General features: G+C 43.8%; 1 protein-coding gene across 1 annotated transcript in view; it reads right to left on the bottom strand.

The window, feature by feature from the left end:
* Positions 1 to 19,999, bottom strand: part of DSCAM (DS cell adhesion molecule) — a 740,634-nt gene that overhangs the window by 505,644 nt on the left and 214,991 nt on the right. The window contains exons 4-5 of the mRNA XM_066598936.1: positions 7,043 to 7,189; positions 3,798 to 4,076 (exon numbers count right to left, since the gene is read on the bottom strand). Of these exons, the coding sequence (XP_066455033.1) occupies positions 3,798 to 4,076; positions 7,043 to 7,189 (426 nt within the window). The remainder of the gene's footprint in view (positions 1 to 3,797; positions 4,077 to 7,042; positions 7,190 to 19,999) is intronic.

The following is a 19,999-nucleotide window of genomic DNA, read 5'->3' as shown; positions in this document are numbered from 1 at the left end:
AGTATTATAGTAGTTATATTCTTGTACATAGGAGCAGTATTATGGTAGTTATATTCTTGTACATAGGGGGCAGTATTATAGTAGTTATATTCTTGTACATAGGAGCAGTATTATAGTAGTTATATTCTTGTACATAGGAGGCAGTATTATAGTAGTTATATTCTTGTACATAGGGGGCAGTATTATAGTAGTTATATTCTTGTACATAGGGGGCAGTATTATAGTAGTTATATTCTTGTACATAGGGGGCAGTATTATAGCAGTTATATTCTTGTACATATGGGAGCGGTATTATAGTAGTTATATTCTTGTACATAGGGGCAGTATTATAGTAGTTATATTCTTGTACATAGGAGCAGTATTATAGTAGTTATATTCTTGTACATAGAGGCAGTATTATAGTAGTTATATTCTTGTACATAGGAGCAGTATTATGGTAGTTATATTCTTGTACATAGGGGGCAGTATTATAGTAGTTATATTCTTGTACATAGGGGGCAGTATTATAGTAGTTATATTCTTGTACATAGGAGCAGTATTATAGTAGTTATATTCTTGTACATAGGAGGCAGTATTAGAGTAGTTATATTCTTGTACATAGGGGCAGTATTATAGTAGTTATATTCTTGTACATAGGAGCAGTATTATAGTAGTTATATTCTTGTACATAGAGGCAGTATTATAGTAGTTATATTCTTGTACATAGGAGCAGTATTATGGTAGTTATATTCTTGTACATAGGGGGCAGTATTATAGTAGTTATATTCTTGTACATAGGGGGCAGTATTATAGTAGTTATATTCTTGTACATAGGAGCAGTATTATAGTAGTTATATTCTTGTACATAGGAGGCAGTATTAGAGTAGTTATATTCTTGTACATAGGGGGCAGTATTATAGTAGTTATATTCTTGTACATAAGGGGCAGTATTATAGTAGTTATATTCTTGTACATAGGGGCAGTATTATAGTAGTTATATTCTTGTACATAGGGGGCAGTATTATAGTAGTTATATTCTTGTACATAGGGGGCAGTATTATAGTAGTTATATTCTTGTACATAGGGGGCAGTATTATAGCAGTTATATTCTTGTACATATGGGAGCGGTATTATAGTAGTTATATTCTTGTACATAGGGGCAGTATTATAGTAGTTATATTCTTGTACATAGGAGCAGTATTATAGTAGTTATATTCTTGTACATAGGGGGCAGTATTATAGTAGTTATATTCTTGCACATAGAGGGCAGTATTATAGTAGTTATATTCTTGCACATAGGGGGCAGTATTATAGTAGTTATATTCTTGTACATAGGGGGCAGTATTATAGTAGTTATATTCTTGTACATTGGTGGCAGCATTATAGTAGTTATATTCTTGTACATAGCAGCAGTATTATAGGAGTTATATTCTTGTACATAGGGGGCAGTATTAAAGTAGTTATATTCTTGTACATAGGAGATAGTATTATAGTAATTATATTCTTGAACATAGGGGGCAGTATTATAGTAGTTATATTCTTGTACATAGGGGCAGTATTATAGTAGTTATATTCTTGTACATAGGGGGCAGTATTATAGTAGTTATATTCTTGTACATGGGGGCAGTATTATAGTAGTTATATTCTTGTACATAGCAGCAGTATTATAGTAGTTATATTCTTGTACATAGCAGCAGTATTATAGTAGTTATATTCTTGTACATAGCAGCAGTATTATAGTAGTTATATTCTTGTACATAGGGGGCAGTATTATAGTAGTTATATTCTTGCACATAGGGAGCAGTATTATAGTAGTTATATTCTTGTACATATAGGCAGTATTATAGTAGTTATATTCTTGTACATAGGGGGCAGTATTATAGTAGTTATATTCTTGTACATAGGAGCAGTATTATAGTAGTTATATTCTTGTACATAGGGGGCAGTATTATAGTAGTTATATTCTTGTACATTGGTGGCAGCATTATAGTAGTTATATTCTTGTACATAGTGGGCAGTATTATAGTAGTTATATTCTTGTACATAGGAGGCAGTATTATAGGAGTTATATTCTTGTACATAGGGGGCAGTATTATAGTAGTTATATTCTTGTACATAGTGGCAGTATTATAGTAGGTATATTCTGTACATAGGAGGCAGTATTATAGTAGTTATAGTCTTGTACATAGGGGGCAGTATTATAATAGTTATATTCTTGTACATAGGGGGCAGTATTATAGTAGTTATATTCTTGTACATAGGGGGCAGTATTATAGTAGTTATATTCTTGTACATAAGGGGCAGTATTATTGTAGTTATATTCTTGTACATAAGAGGCAGCATTATAGTAGTTATATTCCTGTACATAGGGGGCAGTATTATAGTAGTTATATTCTTGTACATAGGAGCAGTATTATAATAGTTATATTCTTGTACATAGGGGGCGGTATTATAGTAGTTATATTTTTGTACATAGGGGGCAGTATTATAGTAGTTATATTCTTGTACATAGGGGGCAGTATTATAGTAGTTATATTCTTGTACATAGGGGGCAGTAATATAGTAGTTATATTCTTGTACATAGGGGGCAGTATTATAGTAGTTATATTCTTGTACATAAGGGGCAGTATTATTGTAGTTATATTCTTGTACATAAGAGGCAGCATTATAGTAGTTATATTCCTGTACATAGGGGGCAGTATTATAGTAGTTATATTCTTGTACATAGAGGGCAGTATTATAGTAGTTATATTCTTGTACATAGGGAGCAGTATTATAGTAGTTATATTCTTGTATATAGTAGCAGTATTATAGTAGTTATATTCTTGTACATAGGGGGCAGTATTATAGTAGTTATTTTCTAGTCCATAGGGAGCAGTATTGTAGTAGTTATATTCTTGTACATAGGGGGCAGTATTATAGTAGTTATATTCTTGTACATAGGAGGCAGTATTATAGCAGTTATATTCTTGTACACGGGGAGCAGTATTATAGTAGTTATATTCTTGTACATAGGGAGCAGTATTATAGTAGTTATATTCTTGTACATAGGGAGCAGTATTATAGTAGTTATATTCTTGTACATAGGGGGCAGTATTATAGTAGTTATATTCTTGTACATAGGGAGCAGAATTATAGGAGTTATATTCTTGTACATAGGGGGCAGTATTATAGTAGTTATATTCTTGTACATAAGGGTCAGTATTATAGTAGTTATATTCTTGTACTTAGGGGGCAGTATTATAGTAGTTATATTCTTGTACATAGGGGCAGTATTATAGTAGTTATATTCTTGTACATAGGGGCAGTATTATAGTAGTTATATTCTTGTACATAGGGGGCAGTATTATAGTAGTTATATTCTTGTACATAGGGGCAGTATTATAGTAGTTATATTCTTGTACTTAGGGGGCAGTATTATAGTAGTTATATTCTTGTACATAGGGGGCAGTATTATAGTAGTTATAGTAGTTATAATATAGTCAGGTTGGATGTCCCCTTTCCGTCTCTGTCCCCCACAGTGTAACGGTTGATTTTCCTACTTCCGGTAATGTCACTATTTGGGTAATTGGAGGCCCCTGTGTAGGTTATTATCCCCCCTCAGCAGATGGAAGGACCTCCTGGATGCCCGCTCTCAGGTCTGTGGAGGCAGATTGGCCCCCGCTCGTCACCTTTGTTACTTTTCTTTTCAGTTAGAATTTCAATTATTTCTTCCACGAAAAATCGGAAAGTGTAAAAACATTAATAACCGTTTAATAGGAGCCTATTTATGGGACGCTGGAGCGGTAATAGTGGTTGGCTGCCTGTCCGTTACTTACGCTTTACATAGAGGGATCCTATCACCTCCGCGTTGCCGTAGGCGTTCCAGACCTCGCAGACATAAGTCCCGGAATCTGAAGGCCTGGTGTTCTCAATCAGCAAGCCCACCACGGTGTTCCTGAAGCGGTTGTCCATCTCCAGCTGGACGTTATCCTTCAGCCAGCGGGTGCTGGGGATGGGGTAACCCGACGCCTTGCATGGCAGCTCCACCCTCTGTCCGGCCATAACGGTCAGCTGTTCAAACTTATCAATAATGGTTGGCGACGAATTCACTTGATCTACAAGAAGAAAATGTAAAGAAGACGATCTGTGAGAATATCAGGGGTCAGTACAGAGATCTCTGCCATCATCTATTATACCCAGGACTATAACAAGGGGGTGCTCTAATAACTATGTATAGATATATCAGGGGTCAGTACAGAGATCTCTCCCATCATCTGTTATACCCGGGACTGTAACAAGGGGGTGCTCTAATAACTATGTATAATATATCAGGGGTCAGTACAGAGATCTCTCCCATCATCTATTATACCCAGGACTGTAACAAGGGGGCGCTCTAATAACTGTGTATAGATATATCAGGGGTCAGTACAGAGATCTCTCCCATCATCTATTCTACCCAGGAGTGCAACAAGAGGGCGCTCTAATAACTATGTATAATATATCAGGGTCAGTACAGAGATCTCTCCCATCACCTATTATACCCCGGACTGTGACAAGGGGGCGCTCTAATAACTGTGTATAGATATATCAGAGGTTAGTACAGAGATCTCTACCATCATCTATTATACCCAGGACTGTAACAAGGGGGCGCTCCAATAACTATATATAGATATATCAGGGGTCAGTACAGAGATCTCTCCCACCATCTATTATACGCAGGACTGTAACAAGGGGGCGCTCTAATAACTATATATAGATATATCAGGGATCAGTACAGAGATCTCTCCATCATCTATTATACCCCGGACTGTGACAAGGGGGCGCTCTAATAACTATATATAGATATATCAGGGATCAGTACAGAGATCTCTCCATCATCCATTATACCCCGGACTGTAACACGGGGGCGCTCTAATAACTGTGTATAGATATATCAGAGGTTAGTACAGAGATCTCTACCATCATCTATTATACCCAGGACTGTAACAAGGGGGCGCTCCAATAACTATATATAGATATATCAGGGGTCAGTACAGAGATCTCTCCCACCATCTATTATACGCAGGGCTGTAACAAGGGGGCGCTCTAATAACTATATATAGATATATCAGGGATCAGTACAGAGATCTCTCCATCATCTATTATACCCCGGACTGTGACAAGGGGGCGCTCTAATAACTATATATAGATATATCAGGGATCAGTACAGAGATCTCTCCATCATCCATTATACCCCGGACTGTAACACGGGGGCGCTCTAATAACTGTGTATAGATATATCAGAGGTTAGTACAGAGATCTCTACCATCATCTATTATACCCAGGACTGTAACAAGGGGGCGCTCCAATAACTATATATAGATATATCAGGGGTCAGTACAGAGATCTCTCCCACCATCTATTATACGCAGGACTGTAACAAGGGGGCGCTCCAATAACTATGTATAATATATCAGGGGTCAGTACAGAGATCTCTCCCATCACCTATTATACCCCGGACTGTAACAAGGGGGCGCTCCAATAACTATATATAGATATATCAGGGGTCAGTACAGAGATCTCTCCGACCATCTATTATACCCAGGACTGTAACAAGGGGGCGCTCTAATAACTATATATAGATATATCAGGGATCAGTACAGAGATCTCTCCATCATCTATTATACCCCGGACTGTGACAAGGGGGCGCTCTAATAACTATGTATAGATATATCAGAGGTCAGTACAGGGATCTCTTCCATCATCTATTATACCCAGGACTGTAACAAGGGGGCGCTCTAATAACTATGTATAATATATCAGGTGTCAGTACAGAGATCTCTCCCATCATCTATTATACCCAGGACTATAACAAGGGGGCGCTCTAATAACTATGTATAATATATCAGGGGTCAGTACAGAGATCTCTCCCATCATCTATTATACCCAGGACTATATTAAGGGGGCGCTCTAATAACTGTGTATAGATATATCAGGGATCAGTACAGAGATCTCTCCATCATCCATTATACCCCGGACTGTAACAAGGGGGCGCTCTAATAACTATGTATGGATATATCAGGGGTCAGTACAGAGATCTCTCCCATCATCTATTATACCCAGGACTGTAACAAGGGGGCGCTCTAATACCTGTGTATAGATATATCAGGGATCAGTACAGAGATCTCTCCATCATCCATTATACCCCGGACTGTAACACGGGGGCGCTCTAATAACTGTGTATAGATATATCAGAGATTAGTACAGAGATCTCTCCATCATCTATTATACCCAGGACTGTAACAAGGGGGCGCTCTAATAACTATGTATAATATATCAGGGGTCAGTACAGAGATCTCTGCCATCATCTATTATACCCAGGACTGTAACAAGGGGGCGCTCTAATAACTATGTATAGATATATCAGGGTCAGTACAGAGATCTCTCCATCATCCATTATACCCCGGACTGTAACAAGGGGGCGCTCTAATAACTATGTATAGATATATCAGGGGTCAGTACAGAGATCTCTACCATCATCTATTATACCCAGGACTGTAACAAAGGGGGCGCTCTAATAACTATATATAGATATAAGGGATCAGTACAGAGATCTCTCCATCATCCATTATACCCCGGACTGTAACAAGGGGGCGCTCTAATAACTGTGTATAGATATATCAGGGGTCAGTACAGAGATCTCTCCATCGTCCATTATACCCCGGACTGTGGGCGGTTTCTGTAGCGGATCTACTGTGAATATTAACCCTTGTATTTACAATCTAGTGGTTTGCCAGTTCCATGTGCCGGAGATTCTAGAAGCTTCCTCCATGCGGCTCGTATTGCACTTATGTCCTGTGTGAAGGTGTACCCAACAAGGTAGAACTAGCTGATTGGCGGACGGCAGGATCCTATTGAGTGCCACGGTCCGCCATCCCAACCGCGCATGCAGAAACTCTGGTATTTGTGGATCTCTGAAGCCGGGGACATTGATTTCTGGGGGTTCATCACTGAGAAATACATCTTGGAATGTGAAGGGAGAACATGTAGCCAAGTGGCCCCGTGCGGCAGGTCAGCGCTCCGCAGCCCACCAGGACATTACCTAGCACCGTCAGCCGGGCGCTGTTGCTCTGGCGCGTTTCTCCGGTGTATTTGTGCCGCGTGGTGCAGCGGTAATTATTTAATCCATCCTCATTCTGTACATCTGTTATATACAAGGCTCCCGATGATGTGATGAGAAATCTAGATCCTAGAAGGAAGCAAAGACAGGCGATCAGACGATCAGCTCCAAGGTGAAGACATTCAATGAGACGCAAGAGGGGACCCCAATCCTAGGGGCAGGTGCATGTAACAGTGGCCCCTAGAGAGAGGGAGCCCACCCCCTATCGGCCCTAAATCTATTTTGCATTGGGTGCTGAGAAGAGACATAAACGGAAGCGGCTGGCGCAAACTGTAATGAGGGCGCCACTTATTTATAATACTAGTGTCTTCCTATGTGGCAGGGCGGATATTGGGCGCCTCCAGCAGTAGGCCCAGGTGCGACTGCTACTTCTACCCCCTCCACAATGTTTCTGCATTGGCTCGTGTGAACAGGAAGTTGTACCTCTGTGACCGATCCCCGCCGCACCGCTCACTAGCGATGATCCTCCTCCTGGGATGGCCATAGGGTGTAAAAGTGCCCTTCCTCTCCTCGCACATACGTACATCTGCCTGAACCCTCGGGGGCAGCACTTTAAAGACCTCTGTGGGCCGCTTGTACACTTTCTTACCAACACGTGAATCCCGGGAGCCGCCCTCCTTCGGCCCCACAAATGGCCATTTTATTTGCAAACATTCACAATCCATTGGCAGTCGGAGATGTTTGACATCCCTGCGGACGGTGGCGTCTCTGCGCTTACGTGGCGAGGGCGTTATTGGGCCATGAAACTCAGATAAAGGCAGTGGCCGAGGATCGGCAAGTGCTTCCAATGGGAAATACCACATCGCCATGCCATGCTTTGCCCCATTGAAAACAGTGGGCAATGCGTGCCAAGGGAATGCCCGTAGACAGGATGTGCCACCTTGTGATGCGGGAACAAATCACTCATGTAGATGACCCCCTTCAAGAGAATGCGCTTCGTACGACTGTGAGATTTGTGCGTCTCGCCACATACACATCTCACACGATTTTCTCGGTCTTGTGGAAGCAGCCTTAGGATCGTCTTAGGTGCTCAAGTAGCGTCAATCAATGAGATCTGCGCTCGTCTGCGGGGCGCAGTCATTGGTCAGTGTTTACACGGGAAAACGAGACGCCGACCAGGAAGTACTTCTCTGCTCACATGGTCATTGGTCGGTCGACCGTTTGTGCTTTTACACCATGACTGGGCGGCGGCCCATAAAGTAACATCATTAACATCAGATCTGCCATTCAGCATCCGGGAAATGTTGGGTGACAAGCCATCGATTCGCTGTAATGGCGGCCGTATGGGAGCAGGTAAAAGTAAGATTCATCACGAACTGCTGAAGACCGGAAGCATTGCATCAACGGGCGGAAATGCTTCAAGTAACGCATTACGATTGGTTGAACTGGGCAACTAGGCGGCCCTGATCGTTAAGCATCTGCGGTCAAGCATGGCTCATTTGGGAAGGGGCTGTGCGATCTGTAAGCTTCGCCAAACTGCGCCCGCTCTCAGAACCTGCACAGCCCCTCTTTTAGGGATTGCAGGTCAAATGCAGGTTAGATGGAAGGATTCCTACCTCTGGGCATCCCCTGATGTTAACTCTACCCAAACATTCCCCATGAAAAAGGGATTCAAGCCAGTCACCATTTTTTGGCGCATAAGCCCCCCCCCCCCCCTCAAAAAAGATTTATCCTTGATACTATTAGATTTATTTTAGCAAATAATTTTTACCTTCAAATCAAGGGTACCGCCACGGGCACGAAGTTCGCACCCAGCCACGGGCACGAGGTTCCCACCCAGCCACGGGCACGAGGTTCCCACCCAGCCACGGGCACAAAGTTCGCACCCAACCACGGGCACGAGGTTCGCACCCAGCCACGGGCACGAAGTTCGCACCCAGCCACGGGCACGAGGTTCCCACCCAGCCACGGGCACAAAGTTCGCACCCAACCACGGGCACGAGGTTCGCACCCAGCCACGGGCACGAGGTTCCCACCCAGCCACGGGCACAAGGTTCCCACCCAGCCACGGGCACAAGGTTCCCACCCAGCCACGGGCACAAGGTTCCCACCCAGCCACGGGCACAAGGTTCCCACCCAGCCACGGGCACAAGGTTCCCACCCAGCCACGGGCACGAGGTTCGCACCCAGCCACGGGCACGAGGTTCCCACCCAGCCACGGGCACGAGGTTCCCACCCAGCCACGGGCACGAAGTTCGCACCCAGCCACGGGCACGAGGTTCCCACCCAGCCACGGGCACGAGGTTCCCACCCAGCCACGGGCACAAAGTTCGCACCCAACCACGGGCACAAAGTTCGCACCCAACCACGGGCACGAGGTTCGCACCCAGCCACGGGCACGAAGTTCGCACCCAGCCACGGGCACGAGGTTCCCACCCAGCCACGGGCACAAGGTTCGCACCCAACCACGGGCACGAGGTTCGCACCCAGCCACGGGCACGAGGTTCGCACCCAGCCACGGGCACGAGGTTCCCACCCAGCCACGGGCACAAGGTTCCCACCCAGCCACGGGCACAAGGTTCCCACCCAGCCACGGGCACAAGGTTCCCACCCAGCCACGGGCACGAGGTTCCCACCCAGCCACGGGCACGAGGTTCGCACCCAGCCACGGGCACGAGGTTCCCACCCAGCCACGGGCACGAGGTTCCCACCCAGCCACGGGCACGAAGTTCGCATCCAGCCACGGGCACGAGGTTCCCACCCAGCCACGGGCACGAGGTTCCCACCCAGCCACGGGCACGAGGTTCCCACCCAGCCACGGGCACGAGGTTCCCACCCAGCCACGGGCACGAGGTTTCCACCCAGCCACGGGCACGAGGTTCCCATCAAGCCACAGGCACGAGGTTCCCATCAAGCCATGGGCACGAGGTTCGCACCGAGCCATGCGAATCTCTACATGGGGAGGTTTGAAGAGGCTCACATGAAGGCCTCACACAGATTCATGGATGATTGGTTGATAATATGGGACGTCCTCTGAGCATTGGGCCTACAGGTTTGGGGTGACGCTGATGATGATCACACGGGGCTTTTAGACCTGAAGCTTTTCATATTTGAGCTTTTCATCATTCCAAAAACTCATTTTAAGAAGTCGATTTTAACAACTTCTGAGAGTTGATACTAAATGTTCTGCTTGGTCAGTTTTGTCAGATCAGGAGAAACTGTTTAACCCCTTAGTGACCAAGCCTGTTTGCGCCTTAATGACCAGGCCAAATTTTGCAAATCTGACATGTGTCACTTTAACATGGAAAAACACCAGAAAGGTTTTGCATATCCAAGCGATTCTGACATTGTTTTTTCGCCACATGTTGTGCTTCATTTAGGCGGAAAAAATAGACCGCTAGAAATTGTGTTTATTTATTAAAAGCGCCAAAATTGGGAAAATTTTGAAAAAATCGTCATTTTTTCACATTTCCAACTGCAATATCTTAAATATGTGCAAACATAATATAGAAATTTTTGGCTAAGATTTATATTTCCACCCGTTTACTTTATTTTGGGTGCACATTGGAAAAACTTTCGTTTTTTTTTAACCATTTAGGAGACGTACAAATTTAACATTACTTTTTAGCATTTTGAGGAACACTTTGTTTTCCTATACCAAGCCGAGATTGGAAAGGCTCATGAGTGTCAGAATAATAGATACCCCCCCAAATGACCTCATTTTAAAAACTACACCCCTTAATGTATTCACTGAGGGGTGTCATGAGTATTTTGACCCCACAGTTTTTTTTCAGGAATTAATTCAATTTAGAGGAGAAAAAGTAAAATTTCATATTTTTGCAAATCTGTCATTTTAAAGACATATTTTTTTCCTATAGTTTACATGAAAATCAGGATTTACACCCCAACATGGATACCCCTATTTCTCCCGTGTTCAGAAATATACCCATTGTGGCCCTATTGTTATATCTGAGTCCACAACGGGGCCCAAAATGAAAGGAGTAGTCAGTGTCTTTCAAAACAGAAATTTTGCTTGAAGTTCTTTTAGGCCCCATAGCACACATGTAGAGTTCTTGAGCGCCCAAAACCATAGAAAACCCCCACAAATGACCCCATTTTGAAAACTAGACCCCTTAAGGAATTTATCTAGGGGTGTACTGCATATTTTGACCCCACAGTTTTTGAATGAATTCAAACCAAGCAAAAGGAAAAAATTGTGATTTTCGTTTTTTCGGCAATTCTGTCATTTTAAAAACAGCTTTTTTTGTACAGCACACATATGAAGGAAGACTTGCACCCAAAAATGGATACCCCTGTTTGTCCCGTGTTCAGAGACATACCCATTGTGGCCCTAATCTTATGTCTGGATACACAACGGAGCCCAAAATGAAAGGAGCGACCGGTGGCTTTCGGAACACAAATTTTGCTTGAAGTCCTTTTAGGCCCCATTGCCCACTTGTAGAGTTCTTGAGCGTCCAAAACCATAGAGAACCCCCACAAATGACCCCATTTTGAAAACTAGACTCCTTAACGAATCTATCTAGGGGTGTACTGCGCATTTTGACCCCACAGTTTTTGAATAAATTCAAGCAAAGCAAAAGGAAAACATTTGGATTTTTGTTTTTTTGGCAATTCTGTCATTTTAAAAACAGCTTTTTTTGTACAGCACACATATAAATGAAGGCTTTCACCCCAAAATGGATACCCCTGTTTGTCCCGTGTTCAGAAACATACCCATTGTGGCCCTAATAGACTTACAGGACCCATGGCAAGGCCTACAATGAAAGGAATACCCGTTGGATTTCAGGGTACCACTGAATAAATTTCAGGCCCCATTGCCCACTTATAGAGCCATTGAGCGGCCAAAACTATAAAGAACCCCCTCAAATGACCCCATTTTGAAAACTAGACCCCTTAACGAATTCATATAGGGGTGTACTGCGTATTTTGACCCCACAGTATTTGAATGAATCTAAGCAAAGCAGAAGGAAAAAGTTACGATTTTCAATTTTTTTGGCAATTTTTTCAATTTAAAAACAGTTTTTTTGTACAGTGCACATAGGAATGAAGACGGTCACCCCAAAATGGATACCCCCGTTTGTCCCGAGTTCAGAAACATACCCATTGTGGCCCTAATCTACTTACAGGACGCATGGCAAGGCCTATAAAGGACAGAACACCTGTTGGATTTTAGGGCACAACTGAATAAATTCCAGGCCCCATTGCTTATTTGTACAGAATAAAGATTGACTCCCTAAAAATTCCCCCCCTCCCCCTCCGCGCCCTTTTTGGCGTTCGCAAATCTTAGATAAAAGTAAAAATGTGAACTGTGTAGTATTTCCGAAGACAGGGGTAATTACGGAGGCTGGTTGGAATGGGCCCATGGGGCAATAAAACCGGGTATCCCCCCCCCCTCCTCTAATGCTTTTTGGGGGTATTTCATGACCTCAGTAGCGGGTATGGGGTGTAAAAAGTGGCGTTCCGTGAGTCTCCGTAATCTCGCTGCGGTGCGGCGGTCTCACACAGAAGGCGCTCAACAAGGTGCTCCTGGAACTGCAGGAAAGCGAGCGTTCCCGGGGCTTCTTGTAAAATACGTATCACAGGTAGCGGTCTGAATAATGCCGGGCTCACGCGGGTGCAGGCGGAATCCGCTTGCGGAGGCCCACAGTGGATCCCATCTGTGAGCCCGGCTGTGACCCTGCGTACGGCTGCGTAATGTACTGCGCATAACTGCCTACTCTCACAGGCGGTCATGCACAGTACACCTTTGTTTGTATTTCCCGCACCGTCGCTTAGCGATGACGCGGGTACCCGCAGCCAGTATACAACGTAGTTGCGTATGGGCTACAGGTATATCCATGACCATGGAGCACAATGGGCTCTATGTTGCCGATATCCGCAGTAAAATAGAACCTGCTGCGTTCTCTTTTCTGCGAGTGGATTGCGCAATTCCGACCCGCTAATGTGAGCGGAATTGTGTAATTCAATGCGATTGATCTGCGTATTACCGCGGATCAGACGCATGCGGAATCCGTAATTCCTATCCGGTCATGTGAGACCGGCCTAAGGTAGATCGCTACCTTTTTATCACGTGACCGGGGACCGCTCAACGAGGCCACTGGTCACTGCTCCAGGCTCTCGGTGACCGTTGGTCGCTGGGAGCAAGGAGATTTTAAGTTTCCTGGGCTCCCTGACTCCTGCGCATGTGTCCGGTGTTTTGCCGGCGGTCGCATGTGCAGAATCCTGGAAGGTCCACGGAGGAAGATCGCGTCGGGGTTCAAATACGCAGGCCTCCGGTAAAAAGATTCATCTCCTCTCACCGATCGCATCAGTGAGGGGAGATGAAACTTAAAATTTTTTTTTTTACTTTTACGTGATCGCCATTATTGGATAATGGCGAACACGTGACCAGGAACCGCTCACCGCGGACCCCCATTAAATCTCCAGGCTCTTGGCTACGTTTTGTAGCCAGGAGCAGGGAGAATTTAAATTATCCTGGCAATCCACAGCTTTTGCGCATGCGCCCGCCATTTTGGCGACGGGCGCGTGTGCAGAAGCTGTGGTAAGGTCCGCGGATAAATCTGGGGGCCTTAGGTACGTACTTTCATCCTCCCTCACGGATATGATCCATGAGGGGAGATGAAACGTACGCTTTTTAAACTTTTTTTTACTTTTTTTTTTTTTTACTTTTTTACACTTTTTTCTCACTTTACATGATCACTGTCATCCATTGGATGACAGTGATCATGTCCCCGGTATAATCTCTCTGCTCCTAGCTACACATGGCAGCCAGGAGCAGAGGGATTTTAAATTTCCCCGGGCTCGAGCCCCTCTGTGCACGCGCCCGATGTCAATCATCGGGCGCGCATGCGCAGACGGGGATTCGGGTCCCGGGACATCGGGACACCGCTGAGGACTGGGGGTGAGTATTTTCACCTCCCCTCATGGATCCGATCCATGAGGGGAGGTGAAACTGACTTTTTTAAAACTTTTTTTTAACTTTTTCGCGATCGCCGCTAACCATTGGATAACGGCGATCGCGGTACCGGGGACCGCTCACCGCAGTCCCCGCTGACATCTCCTGCCTCCCGGCTACCTACAGGAGCCGGGAGCCAGGAGATTTTAAATCTCCCGCGCCGCTGGGCCTTCTGCGCATGCGGCTGACGTAATGCCGCCTGGCGCGCATGCGCAGAAGACCGGCTTCGGGCCCCGGAGCGGCAGGAGAGCGGGGAGCAGCGTGCCGGACCTCGGTGAGTAATTTCAGCTGCTCCGATGGATCCGATCCATCAGAGCAGCTGAATCTTTAACTTTTATGTATTTTTATTTACTTTTTTTGCGATCGGCGCTATCCATTGCATAGCGCCGATCGCAATGCCGGGGGGGGCTCCGAACAGCCCGGGATGACAGCTCCATGCTGTCAGCTACCTGCAGACACCGACAGCATGGAGCTGTCACGTCCACAGCCCGAGGGGCACTATTCTCTGCAGGAAGCATGTTTTTACGTCCTCGGAGAATAAAGCCCACTTCGGGAGGACGTAAAAACACTATGGGCTGGTCGTTAAGGGGTTAAAAGGTTCTAATTTTATCGAACGGCCGGTTATTTGAGACAAACAAAAAGGTTATTCGGAGCCCTTCTTGACACCAGCCATGACAGAAGCGCAAAACCAAACGCAAATCTCAGAATAAGAAGGAAAGCGATGAAAAAAGGAAAAACCATTTATTACACATTTTAGTATGCATCATATGTCTATAGGGGGATCCTGGCGGAACGCTGAAATACAACCCGGGGTAACAGACTGGCAGCGGCGATGCCGGGGAATCACCATGGGCCCTGGCTGGTACCTGCGGCAGACGTGTCTGCGGGACGTCAAGAACTGCTGTATGAATATTTGTCATAAAAGAGAGGAGACGCCTCGAGGCGGCAGGAGGGTAACGAACACAGAAGAACTCAATCGTGGGGCCAAATATCTTCTAGATTTGTTGGAACGCCCATGGGCCTGAAATACATGGGCACACCATCAGAATGGGTAGGCATCCCTAATACACGGGCGCACCGTCAGAATGGGCAGGCATCCCTAATACATGGGCGCACCGTCAAAATGGGCAGGCATCCCTAATACATGGGCGCACCGTCAGAACGGGCAGGCATCCCTAATACATGGGCGCACCGTCAGAATGGGCAGGCATCCCTAATACATGGGCGCACCGTCAGAATGGGCAGGCATCCCTAATACATGGGCGCACCGTCAGAATGGGCAGGCATCCCTAATACATGGGCGCACCGTCAGAACGGGCAGGCATCCCTAATACATGGGCGCACCGTCAGAACGGGCAGGCATCCCTAATACATGGGCGCACCGTCAGAATGGGCAGGCATCCCTAATACATGGGCGCACCGTCAGAATGGGCAGGCATCCCTAATACATGGGCGCACCGTCAAAATGGGCAGGCATCCCTAATACATGGGCGCACCGTCAGAATGGGCAGGCATCCCTAATACATGGGCGCACCGTCAGAATGGGCAGGCATCCCTAATACATGGGCGCACCGTCAGAATGGGCAGGCATCCCTAATACACGGGCGCACCGTCAGAATGGGCAGGCATCCCTAATACACGGGCGCACCGTCAGAATGGGCAGGCATCCCTAATACACGGGCGCACCGTCAGAATGGGCAGGCATCCCTAATACATGGGCGCACCGTCAGAATGGGCAGGCATCCCTAATACACGGGCGCACCGTCAGAATGGGCAGGCATCCCTAATGCGTCCAACTCCAGAAGGGGAGTGTCATAAATGACACAAAAAGGGAATGTGTCGGATCTTCCGCCTGGATACTTTATTCCCCAAAGGACTAAATGAGGTCCTTGAAGATTCCTAAACACTCCCAAAAGGATATAAATCTCCGCCATCTCCTCCTCTGACTGTTAGTATGAGGCCACCACTAATGGCGATCGCCAGCGTTTCTTCACCATCCTGAAAGATGCCTGAATTATTCAACACGATTAGTAATAATACATAAAGAATGATGATGCTTATCTGATTGGTCAGTGCCGCCAGCCAATCACGCATCTTCACTTCCTTCTACTATGTTCTATAAATTGTTCTAATATTGATATGATAGCTGCGAGAAAAAGGCAGCAAGTGGGTGGAGCCTCTGAAATGTGTTTCCTGGCTATTTGTTTGTCATTTTTATTTATGTACTAGCTTACCCGCCGCGCGTTGCTGCGTAGACAGACAGACAGACATTCGTTTTTATATATCTAGATAACAACCAATAACAGCGCAGCTTTCATGTTACCTCAGTATAATATATACCAACCAATCACAGCACAGCTTTCATGTTACCTCAGTATAATATATAACAACCAATCACAGCACAGCTTTCATGTTACCTCAGTATAATATATAACAACCAATCACAGAGCAGCTTTCATGTTACCTCAGTATAATATATAACAACCAATCACAGAGCAGCTTTCATGTTACCTCAGTATAATATATAACAACCAATCACAGCACAGCTTTCATGTTACCTCAGTATAATATATAACAACCAATCACAGCACAGCTTTCATGTTACCTCAGTATAATATATAACAACCAATCACAGAGCAGCTTTCATGTTACCTCAGTATAATATATAACAACCAATCACAGCGCAGCTTTCATGTTACCTCAGTATAATATATAACAACCAATCACAGCGCAGCTTTCATGTTACCTCAGCAGTATAATATATAACAACCAATCACAGCGCAGCTTTCATGTTACCTCAGTATAATATATAACAACCAATCACAGCACAGCTTTCATGTTACCTCAGTATAATATATAACAACCAATCACAGCCCAGCTTTCATGTTACCTCAGCAGTATAATATATAACAACCAATCACAGCGCAGCTTTCATGTTACCTCAGTATAATATATACCAACCAATCACAGAGCAGCTTTCATGTTACCTCAGTATAATATATAACAACCAATCACAGCACAGCTTTCATGTTACCTCAGTATAATATATAACAACCAATCACAGCACAGCTTTCATGTTACCTCAGTATAATATATAACAACCAATCACAGCCCAGCTTTCATGTTACCTCAGCAGTATAATATATAACAACCAATCACAGCGCATCATTCATGTTACCTCAGTACAATATATTACAGCCAATCACAGCGCAGATTTCATGTTATCTCAGTATAATATATATCAACCAATCACATCACAGTTTTCATGTTGCCTCAGTATAATATATAACAACCAATCACAGCGCAGCATTCATGTTACCTCAGTATAATATATAACAACCAATCACATCACAGTTTTCATGTTGCCTCAGTATAATATATAACAACCAATCACAGCGCAGCTTTCATGTTACCTCAGTATAATATATAACAACCAATCACAGCGCAGCATTCATGTTACCTCAGTATAATATATAACAACCAATCACAGCGCAGCTTTCATGTTACCTCAGCAGTATAATAAGTAACAACCAATCACAGCACAGCTTTCATGTTACCTCAGCAGTATAATATATAACAACCAATCACAGCGCAGCTTTCATGTTACTTCACCAGTATAATATATAACACCCAATCACAGAGCAGCTTTCATGTTACCTCAGTATAATATATAACAACCAATCACAACACAGCTTTCATGTTACCTCAGCAGTATAATATATAACAACCAATCACAGCACAGCTTTCATGTTACCTCAGTATAATATATAACAACCAATCACAGCGCAGCTTTCATGTTACATCAGCAGTATAATATATAACAACTAATCACAGCACAGCTTTCATGTTACATCAGCAGTATAATATATAACAACCAATCACAGCACAGCTTTCATGTAACCTCAGTATATTATATAACAACCAATCACAGCACAGCTTTCATGTTACCTCAGTATAATATATAACAACCAATCACAGCGCAGCATTCATGTTACCTCAGTATAATATATAACAACCAATCACAGCGCAGCTTTCATGTAACCTCAGTATATTATATAACAACCAATCACAGCACAGCTTTCATGTTACCTCAGTATAATATATAACAACCAATCACAGCGCAGCTTTCATGTTACCTCAGTATAATATATAACAACCAATCACAGCGCAGCTTTCATGTTACCTCAGCAGTATAATATATAACAACCAATCACAGCGCAGCTTTCATGTTACCTCAGTATAATATATAACAACCAATCACAGCACAGCTTTCATGTTACCTCAGCAGTATAATATATAACAACCAATCACAGCACAGCTTTCATGTTACCTCAGTATAATATCTAACAACCAATCACAGCGCAGCTTTCATGTTACCTCAGTATAATATATAACAGCCAATCACAGCGCAGCTTTCATGTTACCTCAGTATAATATATAACAGCCAATGACAGCGCAGCTTTCATGTTACCTCAGTATAATATATAACAGCCAATCACAGCACAGCTTTCATGTTACCTCAGCGGTATAATATAAAACAACCAATCACAGCGCAGCTTTCATGTTACCTCAGTATAATATATAACAACCAATCACAGCGCAGCTTTCATGTTACCTCACTATAATATATAACAACCAATCACAGCGCAGCTTTCATGTTACCTCAGCAGTATAATATATAACAACCAATCACAGCGCAGCTTTCATGTTACCTCAGTATAATATATAACAGCCAATCACAGCACAGCTTTCATGTTACCTCAGTATATTATCTAACAACCAATCACAGCGCAGCTTTCATGTTACCTCAGCGGTATAATATAAAACAACCAATCACAGAGCAGCTTTCATGTTACCTCAGTATAATATATAACAACCAATCACAGCGCAGCTTTCATGTTACCTCACTATAATATATAACAACCAATCACAGCACAGCTTTCATGTTACCTCAGTATAATATATAACAACCAATCACAGCGCAGCTTTCATGTTACCTCAGTATAATATATAACAACCAATCACAGCGCAGCTTTCATGTTACCTCAGTATAATATATAACAACCAATCACAGCCCAGCTTTCATGTTACCTCAGTATAATATATAACAACCAATCACAGCACAGCTTTCATGTTACCTCAGAGGTATAATATAGAACAACCAATCACCGCGCAGGTTTCATGTTACCTCAGTATAATATATAACAACCAATCACAGCGCAGCTTTCATGGTACCTCAGCAGTATAATATCTAACAACCAATCACAGCACAGCTTTCATGTTACCTCAGCAGTATAACATATAACAACCAATCACAGCGCAGCTTTCATGTTACCTCAGTATAATATATAACAACCAATCACAGCGCAGCTTTCCTGTTACCTCAGTATAATATATAACAACCAATCACAGCGCAGCTTTCATGTTACCTCAGCGGTATAATATAAAACAACCAATCACAGCACAGCTTTCATGTTACCTCAGCAGTATAACATATAACAACCAATCACAGCGCAGCTTTCATGTTACCTCAGTATAATATATAACAACCAATCACAGCGCAGCTTTCATGTTACCTCAGTATAATATATACCAACCAATCACAGCACAGCTTTCATGTTACCTCAGCAGTATAATATATAACAACCAATCACAGCACAGCTTTCCTTTTACCTCAGCAGTATAATATATACCAACCAATCACAGCACAGCTTTCATGTTACCTCATCAGTATAATATATAACAACCAATCACAGCGCAGCTTTCATGTTACCTCAGCAGTATAATATATAACAACCAATCACAGCGCAGCTTTCATGTTACCTCAGTATAATATATAACAACCAATCACAGCGCAGCTTTCATGTTACCTCAGTATAATATATAACAACCAATCACAGCGCAGCTTTCATGTTACCTCAGTATAATATATAACAACCAATCACAGCGCAGCTTTCATTTTA

Source organism: Eleutherodactylus coqui, chromosome 4 (genome assembly GCF_035609145.1).
Source record: "Eleutherodactylus coqui strain aEleCoq1 chromosome 4, aEleCoq1.hap1, whole genome shotgun sequence".
In the NCBI taxonomy this organism is placed as follows: domain Eukaryota; kingdom Metazoa; phylum Chordata; class Amphibia; order Anura; family Eleutherodactylidae; genus Eleutherodactylus; species Eleutherodactylus coqui.
Note: the sequence above shows the minus strand (reverse complement) of the source record. Positions and strands in the feature narration are given on the sequence as shown.